The sequence below is a fragment of the Cygnus atratus genome, chromosome 25 (assembly GCF_013377495.2).
Source record: "Cygnus atratus isolate AKBS03 ecotype Queensland, Australia chromosome 25, CAtr_DNAZoo_HiC_assembly, whole genome shotgun sequence".
Classification (NCBI taxonomy): Eukaryota; Metazoa; Chordata; class Aves; order Anseriformes; family Anatidae; genus Cygnus; species Cygnus atratus.
Genome location: NC_066386.1, coordinates 1,564,802 through 1,581,375, shown reverse-complemented (window position 1 = coordinate 1,581,375; position 16,574 = coordinate 1,564,802). Strand labels below are relative to the sequence as shown.

General features: G+C 38.9%; 1 protein-coding gene across 2 annotated transcripts; it reads left to right on the top strand.

The window, feature by feature from the left end:
• The first annotated feature begins 10,457 nt into the window (after positions 1 to 10,457).
• On the top strand, positions 10,458 to 15,058 carry KRT20 (keratin 20). 2 transcript variants are annotated; one of them, XM_035571438.1, is made up of 8 exons: positions 10,458 to 10,880; positions 11,724 to 11,806; positions 12,077 to 12,233; positions 12,972 to 13,133; positions 13,216 to 13,341; positions 13,500 to 13,720; positions 14,235 to 14,304; positions 14,978 to 15,058. In XM_035571438.1, the coding sequence occupies exons 1-8, from the start codon at positions 10,458 to 10,460 to the stop codon at positions 15,056 to 15,058; spliced, it is 1,323 nt and encodes a 440-aa protein (XP_035427331.1). The 2 variants fall into 2 exon arrangements, with proteins under 2 accessions (XP_035427331.1, XP_035427332.1); XM_035571439.1 differs by lacking the exons at positions 14,235 to 14,304; positions 14,978 to 15,058 and having other exon boundaries at positions 13,500 to 13,724.
• Positions 15,059 to 16,574: the final 1,516 nt, after the last annotated feature.

Here is a 16,574-nt window from a genome sequence, read left to right as displayed (position 1 = left end):
GCAAAGCTATCAGACTTCCTTACATAAAACTTTTGGTTTGCACCATTTAAAACAGGGTTATCAGCAGTACTGTTGTAAAGTGCACTTTACTAAAATATTCATCCTGGAAACGATCATTTATTCTTCAGCGTTAGAGAAATTTTCTTCAACTATCTTTATTCGTTTTCTTTCAGACTCTAAGTACTTTTGCAGCCACTCTCATACATTCTCAGTGACCTATTTAATTCAAAACACCATTTCAGCAATTTGCTTTCATATTAATGCTCCTTGGTTTTGTTGACGGGTTCTGCAGTCAGGACAGACTGGTATATGCAGTGCATACCATGCTGCCAGTGCTGGAAGGGGACAGGCCCGAGTTCTTTAGCCAAACCCACTCTTCCCCTTTCTCACGTCAGCCCAGTCACCAACAGGAGACCCTAGCAGCAATATGAAAATTTCCAGAGATACACAACACTAAAAACTAAGGAAGAAAAAAACCCACAGTATTATTAGGACTGTTTAGACAATGAAGGCTGGAGAGCAGAACTAAGAGAGCCGAAATGGAGCACCAAGAGTGTCTGTACGGATTTGCATTCCAAAGTCTGCATATAAAACAGTATGTTCTGGGCAGTCTCATATTCGAGAGTGAAATTGCCATTGTACTCTTTCATACCTACTCATAAGGGACCTTCATAAAGGATTCTTGCTACCAGCTTTGCTTTGAAACAAGGCTCACAAAAGAAAGCAAAAATTTCAAAGAAAATGCAGATTTAAAATAAACAAAGTCCACCTCTACAACACAAAGCACTCTTACTGGCATGTTAGGACCAGTTCACGATCCCCCCCTTGTCCCTCCTTCCCCCACTCTCCACCCTTGTTGCACAAAGAGATCCCGAAAGCATTGAATGGATTACCTAATGGTTTCTTTAAATTGGGTAAAACTTGTAATACAGGACTGGTAACTCTTGGCTAATTAACAATGTCCTTCCTTATGGCTTACCAGATCCAACAAGCCAGACCTGGTGTTTGTAGCATCTGGACAAATTGCGCCTAGGTCTTCTTGTACGATTTTCTGTGCTATTTAGAGTTATAGTTAGTTATCAGATTTACAGAGCATATCGGCATTGCTGTGATACAAGTAATTATAACAACTTCTAAGTGGTTCCTTACTTCTAAATCAAAGCAAAGGATCTGTCCTGTACTAGGTTTTGATTGTGCTAAACTACAAGGAATGAATAAAGAAAACTCAGTAATTGCAGGCTTTTACAGAACAAGCCTGTTTTTATTTCACATTCTCGTGCAGTGTGTTGGCTTTGCCCTGCCCGAGCATCCTCCCATGCAGAAGTGAGAGATGCACTCCCTGCACGCCTGTGCTATGCGTGGCTGTGGTGTAAACATCACTGGCAGAGGTGTAAAGCAGAATTCCCCTTCCACCCCACTGCTCTGAAGATTTTAACCTTCTCTAACAGCTATGTCATTGCAGCCTGTAATGGTCAGAGCGGTGCGGTTCATTACGCTGGCCTCACAGTTCACGCAGTTTACCAACATCATCACATGTCGGTGACTCTAATGCACCCATTCAGACTGCTTTTAATAATTTAAGTAAACCAATTAGTCCTGAAACACATAAATATTAGTCACACTACACTCAATTTTCTAAATGAAGGCAGGTATTCTATGTCAAAAAATGCTTACTCCTGGACATTTCTCATGTCTTTAGAAAACTGAGTTTCGCTGCAGATTTCTTTCTGTTGGACAGCTAATGAATGATATTGTGTCACTGGCCACGTGCTGCCCTATCTCTGGTGGTTATTCATTATTTCTGAATTTTCGTTCTGTGCCCTGAATAATAAATAATGATTCTAATATCCACCTCTTACATGCACTGTTCACATTCTCACAACACACTGAGAGATGAAGTTAGGGCGATAATGAGCGGGATGGTATTATCATTCCCATTTTATTGCTTGAGAAATTGGAAAAAGAGATGACACAACTTGCTCAAGGCTGCAAAGAAAGTCACTGATAGAGACTAAATTAGAATTCGTCACTTCACAGCTTCTACTTACCTCAGCTATTAGATAATTCGACTTCCGCAAAGAGCCACTCTCAGTTCTAGCAATCCCTTCTGTACCTGATCATGCTGGAGAGATAATCTGACTGATTCATTTCAAGGGTGCACTGCTGGTCAAGACCCCGCACCTACTTTGATCACGTTCTTCAATTTACATGAGTCAGTAGCCCTACTAAAATTACTCGTGTAAAAAACATTATGACAGTGTGGGTTTGCTGATTTTGTAGTATTTGGGACATTCTAAAAACAAGATGCCATGTGCTTCTTTCTCTAAGTCTCACATCAGTGTCCTGAAGGAAAGGAAATCCTCACGATTGCTTTATTTTAAATTACGTTGTTATTTTATTGTACTAAAACTGTTTGAACAGTCTGCTAGCTGGAGTTTATCAGTATTAGACATACACAGAAGTGCTGTTTCAGTATCAAGGAAGTGACTGACCCAGGCCCAAAGGAAACTGCAATTTTTTTGATTTGAAGTATCGTAAAAAATAACACACTCAAAATGAATATCCACAGATAATACTCCATAGATGGATTGGAGAGTAGAAAACTATCATTGGGAGATAATGTCATCTCTAAGTCTAAGAGAATGAGGTAACAATACTTCTGCAAACTGACAAGACAGAGGAACTTAGAGTCTATAAAAGGAGGCTGAAACCATCAGCATTCTCAAAACACTTCTTGTAGTTTCACCTGCCATTTAAGGAAGTCCTGCACTAAATAATCCTCCAACGTGATTTATAACAGACTTGAATGCACTCCAGAAGGTGTTATGAGTCACAGCTCATTTCACTTGTAGAAATGTTAAAACTTATTAAGGTGTATTACAATATGCAGCTTTGGTAAGTGAATTGTTGATCCTCTGGAAGAAGTTTGCAATGAGGTAATGCAGTAATGGTTTGTGCTATTAATCACACATTCTTTCTGGTGATGTGGCCACACATTGGCAGGTTTGTTTCTTATTTATGAGCAAGAAACTTCTCGCGAATGCAAAATTTTGCTTTGTACCTGCCTTGTTAATACAGATGGAAAATTAAGCCAGTCATTTCAGTAAGAGAAGAAAACAAAATCTAGCATTTACAACACTGCTAAAAACATTGTTTGCATACTATTATTGAAGCACAGAGAATAGGTGGAAGAGCCAGTAAAGCATTTCACAATGTCCACACCCTGACCTATAAAGGTGTCTAAAGTTCTGCTGTGAGATGCCTGTTCCTGTGTATGAATCACGTAGAAAAAGGAAGAATCTATGAACAGGAAAGCAAGTAAAGAATAATGCTTGAGAGGCTTGCACCCCCTGCCCTCCACACTTCCTGCACTATAAAGCAAAAGCATCTTAATTACCGACTCTAATGCGCACTTGGCTTCGTGAAATCAGAAATAATCTGGGGCCTGTTTTACTACATACTGCTTCCTCTTCATTCCTTCCTCAGCACAGTTCTGTGTTTCTTTTCAAGTTACATTTTAAAGATATTTTTAATTGTATAACTATACTGAAATGACCTATTTGAGCCATACATCTAAGGACTGGCATAAAGGAATTGCTTGCAAAAATACCACACTAAACACAAGTATCAATATGTTACAACTGTATTTTGGACTGTCCTTATGCCTGAAACTTATAGCTGACAAAGTACTAGACATGACCTCATGGTGAAACAGGTGCATGGCTGCTTCTTCTAGACATATTAAATTGCCTTTTGAATGTCTGAATATGCATCAGAAGCTTAAAGGCATAAAATCCTAACATCAGCTGTGGTAAAGACGCTTTCAATAACTATCTAGACTTCAGGGGTAAATTTTTCTGCAGTGCAACGTCCTAAGGACAAGTCAAAAGGATTTAATTTGATAGGCTGTTATTAGGCTGTAATGAAAGCAGCGAAAAGGAGGAATATAATTTAATTAAAGAAAATTTAATTTAGGGGAATAATTATTTGCAGCAGGCAGGGAAAAGAAGAAAGAAACAAGCTGACAAGTAGCTGACAAACTGTACAGTACTTCTTTAGAATAGAAGTCTGATAGTTCCAGAGAAAAAGTACCCGCTTTGGCTCAAATCTACACCTCCTGAATCATGCCTGCAAGAAACTAAAGCATAAAATGCATAAAACAACTAAACTGGAAGCAACTCTTAGCAGAGCAATTTCAAAGCAGGAAATATGTAAATGCTCTTAGAAGTAGACAGAAAACTGTGATTTTAAAGTTACCAGTGCAGGAAAAAACAACAACACTTCTTTCCTTCCTTATTATAGAGACAAATAATATTTTTTTAAAGCCATTTCAGTGTCCGGGCTCTATTTCTTTGTTAATCTTGCCACAGAACAGTTTCAGAGTGGTTACCTTTTTGTGAATGTTATGTCCCACGGGAAATAACATTGCCACAAAAACATAAAAACAGAAACAAACAGACAAACAAAAACCCAAAAGAACAACAAAAAATCCTTTAATATCTAGAGCTTACTGCTCTCTAAAAATTAAGATATTCGGGTATCAGTCACGAAGAAAGGGGCATCATTCAAAGGAGTAATGAACACGCCTATCACCACAAATTCAGCTTTCAGGATTTGGAAAGATAGATAATCCTCGTTGCCATTGCTTACAAGCTCCCTGCCATACGCAACGCTAAACTCTTTGTAATTACAGCTTGTGGCTGTGAAGATAAACACTACTTCACACATTTGGCCGCAAGAGCTATGCAAAACATTTTTCTTCTGGACATAGGAACAGAAAAGTGGGCAGTATGTGAACTTTTGTTATGTAATACGCCACTTGCATTAACCGTGTTCAGGTTCCAGCACGGCTTCTCCACTTGTAGCAAATACTACACGGACTCGCACACGCAGCTCTTTTCAGAAGGCGTGTGGTGGCCTCTAGTGACAAACAGCTATACACGCACTGCACTTCTGCTCCAAATGGCATCAAAATGGGACTGCTATGACTATGGTATGACAGCAACCACTCCTCTGAATCTCCGTGCCTTCTCTGCGATGCTTAAGGCTAATGAGGCATTTTTAACTGGAAATTTCTGTCGAAATATTTGTGTATTGCACATTCCTGAAATGACAAAGACTGCTTTTTAAAAAAAGCTAGGGAAAAATTCTACACAAATGTGAATGCGTGCGATACAGTGTGTTCACACACAGCTTTTATGGTGTACTATCAGTGTGTGCATATATTTGCACAGGGCCATGAAAATGGTATTTGCTTACTGAATCATACAGCTAGGTTTGAGGTAGTCCTGTGTGGAGCCAGGAGTTGGACTCAATGAGCCTTGTGGGGCTCTTCCAAGTCGGGATATTTCATGATCTATGATCTCGGAATATCTGCTCATGGTTACTGAACTGTTCCAGCTTTAAGCTAGCTTTAAATGGTTTGATATGACTGTATACAAACCACACATTCATGTTCACAGATGTTCAGCAAATATTGCTATTGGCTGTTGCCACACCTAGGAAAAATGCAAAATTCACCGGCTTACTGCTTTTCTCAGTCCACCGTTGCACATGATTTTTACAAGGGAAAAATTCCTGCTGGTAGACTTTTAGATTATATTAGAGCTGATATTCATGATACTTTTAGGGGAGAAAAAGAAGAGAAGGCTCATTTGTATGGCCTGGAGCTGTTTTCCTTGGCACTGAAATCTGATTCTGCTCGAGGAGAGCAGCTAAGACAGGAAAGGCAGCTCCCGACTTTCATTTGCAACCTGTGGTTGGGGAAGGATGTATCCTACACATTGCCGTGCGCACCACTCTGAGATCTGGAGTACTTCTACAAGTATCATACAATTTAAAGGGATGTTTTAAATTTACCTCTGGTCAAAAGCTCACCACAGAAAATAATAAGGTGAGGTGTCTTGATGATTAGGATATTTTCACTGGACAAAAGATAAAAAGGAGAGGGAAATAGGGAAAAACTATGTATGTGAGGAAGACAGTGTAAGATCTCGTGCTGCAGATGTTCAGGGCTTATGTGCAGCCGGTTAATTAGTGACATCATCTGGTCCTTGCTCTCATCTGCTTTGGTTACGGTGCTTTTGCAGCTTGGACAAGCTCCATCCACTCGTTCTGTGGGAAATCCTCTATTCTTTCAAAAGACTAAGCAATGGCAATAGTGAGAAATCTTTTTTTTTCTTCCCATGAACTTCAGTCAGACCAATACTGTTCCCAATTTAGTGACTCCCAGATAAAAGAGACTAGCAGGGGACACATCCTAATAACAGGTGCAAAGGAAATTTTCCCGCAGACTGCAGGGATTATTGCTCCCTGTAGCTTCAGCGATCAGGGAAATCATGCTTTCTCAATCTATATTGCTACACAGTGCTCCTGGATCACAGTCTGCAAAACACAAAACATCTCTGTTTACTGTTTGCGTTCTAGGGTGCAGCATTGGCATTAACAAATATAAGTTTAGTGCAAATATAAGTTCAGGGTGGAGAATTGTCCTAAGTACTTTTTCAGTCTTACAGGAAAAAATACAAAAAATAATAAAAAAATGAATTCAAAATCTGCTATTGGCTCATATCTACGTAAGAAAACGATTTCAATTTTGCCCCAAAAGCTCATGTTACATGGTTTCCTTTGTTGTAAACTGGACAGCATAAATCAAGAAGAAACGTCTTCTCATAAGTAGGCTACGAAGAGAAGGGGAATTTCTCAGTCACAGAAATACCGAATAGTGGAATATGGCCAGAATATTGAACATGGAATTCCTCTTCCTGAACGCACTTTGTACAGTGGAAGTCTTTTCACAACTGCATTATAAGAGATCTTTGGGAATCGAATTCTTATGACACAAAACCCAAACTGAAATCAACAATGTAGTTACCGGGACTAATAAACGGGCACTGGATTTCACTATGAAAATGGATCATCGCTAAAGCCTGAACTAAAAGACTTTTCTTTAGTTAAATCCTTAAGTCAGCCAAAAGGAAAGCATATGTTCCACCTAAAGGCTGCACAGACACAGAACCAAAGCTGGGTGTGTCTTTTTTCCTTGAACTCTCATGACTGGTTACATATAACTTGTTAGTAACGGTGAGTAATACCAAATGGCATGCACACGTTATCAAAACCCTTCATGAGTTATCTTCATAGCTCTGTAATACGCACTAAATGTCTGTCATACAGGCAAGAGTTCTTCAGGACATCAAACAACTTACTAATGTTGCTATGAGCATTTTGTTAGGACTACACACACACAAACCCTTCACACTGACCACATCACCGCAGGCAGCGTTATGCAGGGTTATCCCCAGGCTGTCCTCTGTGGAGAGTGCACAACGGAGTCCTGAGTTGGAAACTGCACTACCAAACTAAAGCACCAGCAAAGCGGTAACAGCACCTCTTTCACTGATCGAAGCTGCAGATATCAGACGATATAATATTTTTGAAGTTTCTCAACAGCTATTTAGATTATCTACTGTTACAATCATTTCTGTGAATAAAAATAAGGTGGCCCATATTCTTCCCGATAACACCTGGGCATAGTTCGAGTGGCAGCAGAAGCTATCAGCCGCTCCCAGCTGAGTGTAGCTGTGCAGCTGTGAGCCATGACAAGTCACTTGCCCTCCAGCCAGCTGAGGGACACAGCCCACGTTACATTTCTGGTACAGATACAGCCTTTCCTGTTCACTCTTGCAGTTTTCAGTGGTTTGTATATTCAATAATTAATTCAAAATATTCTGTGAAAATATGTAGTGAGGAAAAAAAAAAGAGTAAAACCCACCTGTGTTATGAATTATACGTATACCAATCTTAGTAAATATTCTTACAGATATTCCAAGTTATTTTTTGGATGGAGAAGCATATATAAACTGATAAGACCAGAGAAATTGTTGGTAGGCAAATTGGAGAAGAAACTGAATGCTAGGAAAATTCAGCCTGGTATCTTTCAAAACTATATCAACTTGATACTAAAGCTCTGTGCATCCAGCTGCGTATGCCTTGAACACTTTCGCTTAATAATCAAGAGGATTTTGGAAGAAAAGGGACTGCTGAAGGTTCAGCTCAACCTCAAAGAGTAGAGCCTGTGGCCAAGACAAATGTCTGATCCAATCCTGATGTCCATTTTTATTCAGGTCACTGTACAAGGTGAAGTCAGAGCAAAGTTTTGAAGGTTTTATGTATCAGCGAATTTTATTTTGCTATCAATCTTAAATGTATTTTTATATTATGCTTACATTTCTAGATAGTCTCCAACTTCTATAAATTTCAAACACGTGACGTTAATTTAACAACACATGCAATTAGTTTTTTCGATATTTAAACTATATATCTGCTTCCCCATATGGAGGTAGGGTAGTTGTGAATAGAAAGATTAAGAATTTGACCCACAAAAGCCAGTCTAGGCCTTTGATGACATCCTGCTGCATTTATACGCAAACATGAAAGTTCACAAATAGCCTTTGGCTTTTCCACAATGAAAGAAAGAATGGAACCTTCAAATGAGGTTTAGAAAAAATACCATCAAGGTAAATGGAAACTAATTTTAATGAATACTGAGAAGACAAAGCAGAATGTTTACTATCAAATAGGCTATCAGAAAATATTGTAAGAGATCCAGGCAGTGAAGTTCATAGCCAAGAGATATAACCGTAGCAGGATATTTGCTGTATTCCTCTTACAGTTGTAAAGATGTAAGCTCTGCCCTGTCCTATCTAGTCTGAATGCTGTCAGTAAATAAAAGACCCACCTTGAGTTTCCATAGCAACAGCCCAAATGACTGGGCTAGTGTACTTTGATTTGAACTGTCATAAAAGTTTTTCAGACATTTATCCTTATCAGTTACACCCAAAGATGTTCAAGGTCCAAAGACAATTCATACAGCTGAACAGCATCTTCATGTAAAAAAAAAATTCTGCCCTGCATGCTGATCACTTTGGGTTGGAGACGTGTACTTTCAGAACAGCTAATGATGACACCTTAACTCTTGCCTTGCTACAGTACTGTTTGAACTAATCTGTTGCACTGTAATCTAAAAGCAACTGAGCAGAATTGGTTCCGCAATATCCCAGGCTTGGCTGTTCTCAGAAACCTAAGGATGCTTCCAAGATACAATCCAATGCCCCCCAAGCTTTGTGTCTCACCCATTTCCTTGCCCCACAGTTGAAGACCACTATGTACAGCAGCTGCTTTCCACTAGCACAAAGAGTACTTGTTAACTGCTCTACGTGACTAGCTGTACATTAATAATACACTAAAGTACAGTAAACGCAGTGCCCCAAGGAATTACACCTCTGCTTTGTCCTGGTGCACACCTGCTACAGGCCTTCCTGTAGCGTTAATAACCCCCTCAGCAACCAGCTTTGTCCCTCGCCTTCCATTTCATCTCTGCATTGTGCATCTCAAAAGTACGCACCGCCCTGGCTTTAGGAACTATCAGAAACACAGCCTGTTGGGTTTCTTCATGCACTGAACAGAGGCAGGTGGTTTCCTGGTAATGACTACAACACCTGTGTTTGTGGCAAAACAGCCAGCAGTGGAACAGGTCAGCTGGGGGTATCTTAGCCCAGCACACTGACAGAGCAGGAGGGACCCTTGCTTTGCTTTAACTCCAGCCACGCAGGAGGGCTGGGAGCTGTGCTGGAAGCAGAATCTCAGGGCCTTCTATCACTCTATGGATGTCAGCATCTCACACGTAAAATGAAGTGGGCAAGCATGATGATTTCTAATACTCTTATTATTTTATCTCTTCACAAAGCAATACTCTGCTTAGTTTCAACTGCACTGAAACCCAGTTCAACTTGTAAGGGTTTTCTAATACTAAATGAGGGTACATTCAATGCAAGCTAGCTACAACACTGTTCATTTTTAAAACAGTAAGAATACTGCTTTGTGCTTACTAGGAAATGAATTAACAGGGTAGGTACAGATGTCACCTTTCTAATAATTTATAGATGGTTCTAAACTGTCCTCAGGCCTAGACCATGGCTCACTCAAGAGAAATATATACTTGCTTAAAGATATAAATATTTTAAGTCTCTTGTCACATACAGTCAACTCTTATTTTAATTTCATAAACTGCACATAGGGGTAAGAATTGACTTGGTTGTTCAAAAGGGCTATAGAGACAATGGCTGCAGATACACTGCTATAAATGATTCAGCAGTTCATTTGTGTTTTATCTCTTATTCAAAATGGTAACTAAGCAAGCCAAACTATCAGAGGATTTTTTTTTCAAATGCTGATGAACAGATTAAAAAACCTTTGCATTATCCGGAGTGCGGGGACAATATGCTATGTGTTATTTGCGCTGACACCAATTACTTTATGTGTCAACAGAGGTGGGGTTTACGACCATTGTGCTTCCTCTGAGATACAGTATAAAGGTTTACGGAGCACACGCCGCTCTTCACTTCAGCTGCTCTGTGTGTGTGGAGATTTAGCTGCTCCATTTTAAAACAAAGAAAATGGCATTCTCTAACCGAAGCTTCCAGCTGGGTACAAACACCCGCTTCCAAACTTCTGCACCCAGTGTCAGCGGTTTATCTGTCAGGAGCTCAGCCATCCAGAAGCTCCAGGCACCCAGTGTCTACGGTGGAGCTGGGGGCTACGGCACCCGCATATCCACCGGCACCAGCCTTGGACAAAACTTCGGCAGTAGCTTCCAGCTTAATGTTACTGGTAACGATGTGCTGCTCGCTGGCAATGAGAAATCAACCATGCAAAATCTAAATGACCGGCTGGCTTCTTATCTGGAGAGGGTGCGCTCTCTAGAAAAGGCAAACTCCTTGCTTGAAAAGCAGATCAAGGAGTGGTATGAGAAGAACGTCACACACGTAAGGCAGGACCACAGTGCTTACCTTAAAACAATTGAGGATCTTCAAAATAAGGTAAGATTTCATATAATCATCTATAAAAATATCAATTGCAATTTGGGGAGAGATGGGTAACAGTCTATTGTGTTAACCTTACTTGTTCAAATTGTAATTGTCTCGACCAAGAACAATAAATGCTTTACTTTGACCAGATACAAATTAGTGACAGATTATACATAACTCATAATATTTGATATATGCCTACAGATGTGAGTAATCTAATACGTGAAAAATCTCAGAATGAATTAATTCTATTATATTTGCTTTAGGTAATTTTAATAGTTTTCTGACTATTAAAGTTTTCTGGTGATTAAGTGAGAAAGGGCTTTCATTTACAGTAAGTAATCTGCTAGATCTTGTCCTCCAGATATGATAAATCCATTGGACCTACAGCCAAAATCCAGATCCCTTTTATGCACTTTAAAGGGAATTTAGCTTAAACCCAGATGACTAACAGATGGCTAAAGTTTAGAGGATGAAGTCCACATGCAGAATTAATTTCTAGGAATGGATAAGTGCGCATTTATGTGCAAAGATTCTCATCCTCTCCTTCTCCTGCCTCAGAACTTTTTTCTATTTTCAAGCAGATTTGCTTCTATCAGTACCACAATGTGCAGGAGAATATAATATATTGATAAAACAATGCATTTATCAGTACATCATCTAGATGTATTAGACGCACTTCATTGAGATTATATATACTTTTCTTTTGAGATTAAAAATATTTTTGGTTGTTGATGTACATTCAGTTTCATAAATGCCAAACAAAGCTATCTTCTATAATGTTTAAGAATCACTCGGTATCCATTGCAAGTCTTGCTGTCAATGCTTCATCCATTTCCAACCATTCCTTTTTAGATTAGTGCTGCGCAGTTGGAAAATGCAAGGTTTGTCCTGCAGATTGACAATGCCAAACTGGCTGCTGATGATTTCAGACTGAAGTAAGTTGCATGAGCATTTCATACTTTCTCCTTCATTTTCCTGTTGTTCATGAAAGCTTCTAGTTATTTATATCAAAGCTGAGAAGTAAACCTTCTCTAATGCAAAGTTTAGTAAAAAGTAAAACATTTTAGTAAAAAAAAAAAAACTAAAAAAAACCACTAAAAACTAAAGTAAAACATTTTAGGACTAAGGCAGTAGCAGTTATTGATTCTGACATTTTCATCAGACAGTTGTGTTTTGATGATGACAAAACAAGCCTTGTTTTACAGGTTTGAGAGTGAACTCCTTCTCAGGCAAAGTGTTGAGAATGACATTAATAATCTGCTGCGAGTTCGTGATGACTTGACTTTGACGAAATCTGATCTGGAGTCACAGATTGAAAACGTGAATGAAGAACTAGTTTTTCTTAAGAGGAACCATGAGGAGGTGAGAGAAGCAGAACACTGTCGTGGAGAGATTTTTTTGTCAGTGGCATACATAAACTCAGCCCCACTAGGAATAATGAAATCTTCATGAACAATCTGAAAGAATATTGCACTTATGGTGGGATTCAGCTCCAGATTAGCACATCAAAATTTAGGTGTCTATTCATGTATTACCTATGTGAATGCTATTGCCTATGGTTCTGTTACAATCAACTGAGAGACCAACAAAATAGGCATAACCTGGAGAATGACTCATCTCACCACAGAGTAAACACCTACAGGCTGCTCGGCTGAGATGCCCTCTGGTCTCTGCTGGTCATAACAGGAGCTCTGGCTCATGCATGGATAGCTGCAAGTCAGATATCTGTACTGGGTATCTCTTAGTCTAGAAACTAAGCAGTGAAGGTTTTCTTTAAGAATAATTTATGTTTTATGAGTTGCTACCATACAAAAGCATGCAAATGGGAACTATGACTTCTACACTCATTCCATGGATCTGGTCCTGAGGAAATCATCTTTTCATAATATGTTTATCAATTATATAACATGTATTGCTACAGAGTAAATAAAGTTTTCTAACATGGCAGGTAGTAAGCAGTATTTACAAGGTGATTAAGTTATCTTGCCCTGAGAAGCAATTCAAGAATTACTTCTACTTCTGTAGATTCTGAATTTCCTTCCAATATTCAGGACTGAAAGTTCCCTTTAGCTGATGCTGATACTGTGCTCCATGTTGTAGGAAGTGGACAGACTGCAGAAACAAGTGGGAGGCTCAGTTAATGTAGAGGTGGATGCTGCTCCAAGTATTGATCTTGCAACTACTATGGAAAATATGAGACGGCAATATGAAGAAATGGCAGAAAAGAACCGTCAAGAAGCCAAAGAACGATTTGAAAAGCAGGTAAGGTCAATTACTTAAACATCAGCAAGAACCTCAGTCATGTTGAGTTCTAGCTTACAGTCCTTCTATTTCTGTATTTCAGACCGAAGAACTGAACCAGGAAGTAGCAATCAACATGGAACAACTGCAAGAGCAAAAGAGAGAGGTCACAGAGCGGAGACAGATCTACCAGAGTCTGGAGCTAGAATTACAGTCCCACCTGAACATGGTAAATAATAAACAGTACTTGAAATAAAGCCTGTGTTAAGTATATAGCTATAGAGAAAAATACAGAAACCGACACATTTTTCAATCAAAATGTAATTTTAAGGACAAAAGGTATCCTCTTGAATAATAATACATCTCTGTTCTTTTCACCAACTGTAGAAGAAGGCTTTAGAAGACACGCTGGATGAAACTGAAGCACGTTATGCTTATCAACTAAATCAAATACAGGAAGCAGTTGCCAGGTTAGAGGCTCAGTTGAGGCAACTCCGGTCTGACATGGAGGCTCAGAACAACGAGTACACCATACTGCTGGACATCAAGACTCGCCTGGAAATGGAGATTGCCACCTACCGCCGCCTGCTGGAAGGAGAGGACAGCAGGTGAGGGAAGACGGGCACGCTGTCAGTTTCAGGTTGGGTGACAGCTGACAGCATTGCAAACACTGTCTGTATTCATGGATGGTGAAAGTGGCAAAATCTGCTGTTGGCAACTGGTTTTTGAAGGAAAAAACCTGTCTGTTGCCCAGATCTCAGCTGTAGATTCCAAGCAGGTTGCAGTTTGTGCTCTGTTTCAGAGGCTGCCGTGGAAGTTGGTAGAGTCTGTACCTGTCATCCTGTGCACAGGTACATACTGTGACTCTTCCTGAGCTGAGAACCTTGATAGCTGTTCACACTCCATAATGGCAGTGATGCGATTTTTGATTGACTTTTCCATGACTATAATGACTGTAACCTGGGCTAGATGTTTTTTAAACTCCTTTAGACACAACAGGCACCTGGTCACATTACAGCAAGGCACTCACACTGACCTTCTGCAGCCTGCACTGGATTCTGTTCTGCTGTTCTTGTGTCACTAGTAGCCAAGCTACTTAAATATGTAAGAGGTGCAAGTGAGCTCACACTTAACATCTGGATGGTCCAGTATCCCACATTCTGTAGTGAAAAGAGCAGAGATCTGTGAAAGAGCACAGAGCAAGACAGGCAGCGTGATGTTTCCCACAAAGATTCTACCTGTTCAGCAGTTCTGGCTCAGGAACTAGTTGGGGCGTATCTGCATGAGCTGAAGTTGTAGCACTGCAGGAACTGCTCTGCAGGTTAATTTCACCTATAGTTTATGCTTAACAAATTCTACGTTGACTGAGAAAACTCATTTAAATACATGGTTTAACATCCTGAAGAAAGGAAATCACGTATCTGAACGTACAGGGAATGTACAAGGTTGTTTCTCTAATACATTAGGCACAATATATTTACATTTGTCAATTTATGATTTGAACAGGTCTGTCCAAGTGAACGTACCTACAGAGGACACTGAAAAAGGTATGTCACACAAACATACATATTTTTTGATGGCTTTCTGTTGAAATGCTATGGCATTAAGTAGCCTGATGTAAAACAACGCAGTTTCAGAGCAAATTACCAACCAGTGAAATATTATGTAACATATAGCATGTTAGAAGGAAGATAAACCATACAGTGTATCTCCCAAAAGTTTATGTTTTAGTAACTGCATTGAAAAGATGCCTTTGTCTATTTTCTCATTAGTGGAACTGCTGATAGCACTATTTTTCTGTTGATATACCCTGCATTTTATTAATTTACTGTTCAATTTCATTAGCAGAATCAAATAAAATTAAGAAGATCAAGACAATTGTTGAAGAGGTGGTTGATGGCAAGGTCGTCTCCTCTGAGGTAAAAGAGATTGAAGAGAAGATATAAACAGCGCCAGCAGAAGCGAGACAGCCTCCGAGCTCTAATTACACCATTACACTTTATACAGAGTCCGATCTAATTCTCCAATTCTCCCTGAAATCAGCAATGGTGGAAAAATGCCCAATTATCAAATCTCAAATTTTTTTTTTTGGAGGGGGTGTTAATAAAAATAATGTTTTGCATCAGAAAGTTACGAAGTGCAAGGTTTGGAGTTTACTTATGCAGTGACTAAATATCTTGATGAAAGAAAACACAAATCAGCCTGTTACAAATGTATTATTGTTTCCAAGACAAATAAAAGCTGAAGCGTTAGTCTTTATTTACATCACAGTCTTAATACTACACTTAAAGAGTTGCTCAGTATAAATTTGAAAGTCAAATGTCCTATAGTGTGAATTTTCTACAGCTTTGAAAATCATAAAAATTGAATTTAGGAAAATACCGACACAAGTCTTCATTTCTGAAGTTCCAAAGCACTAAACTGGTGCAAGTCATTAGATGAAGATATGGGACAAAATTTGCTCATGTGCTTGACAAATTGAAAGTTTTTAAAAGATACCTGTTATTTCTGAAACCTTAATGGACAACTTATCAAAACTTTACAAGGAAGAATTAACTAGATATGTATGATACACTCTCTATCACATGTGCTAGTTTAACTGCAATCCAAAGGTTAGCAATCTATTTTTCTCTTATGTACTAGAACATTTAGAGTAGGTGTTTTAAAAAATATATTAAAATGTTGATTCAGTGGATCTTTTCTGAACTTGAACTACCATCCAAACACAATGCAGCCTCACTTCAGTAAAAAATGATTTTCAAATAAATAAACATCCATTTACATTTCATAATAAATTAAAATGTAAAATTCAAGAAGTCTTTTTATTATTTTCACTCTGTATCATCAGGGATTATACCAAGCAAAGATATTTCATCAAAAGAATATATTTTGCCTTTCAGTTCAGAAATAGAGTACTATTTCTGTTGAACCCCTCTATCAAAACCCACATGAAGCTTTTCCTATGCAGTACAAGTCTCCTATGCCACACCCAGATCTGCAGTCCAAGGAGTCTACTTTTTCCTCTTCACAACATAAACACAAAAGCTCTTCCTTTTGAAATCTCACCTGTCCAGTACATTATTTACTGTACATATACAGCTGCCAAACAAAATAATCCTCTGCTTTCACAACCATGAGTCACTGATAACAGGCTATCACATCATTTCTACACAAATGCTTTACTTAAACCTTTGATCTACTGCTCATAATACAGGTCTGCCAAAAAAAAAAAAAGCATCCGTACTTTTAGATGTAGGTTAATTAAAAATGAATAAATTTCTGTTGACAAATCCAGTGGTATAATGAAGCCAGGACAAAGAAAAAACAATTTTCCGTTTATCAAAATAACTTCAAAAGAGAAGTATAATGATTTGGAAGGGCTTCCATGCCAAAACTTGTAACCTGTAAGAGCTATCTTTGATCTTTAGACTTACATTATAGAAGGCACAAAAAAAAAATAGT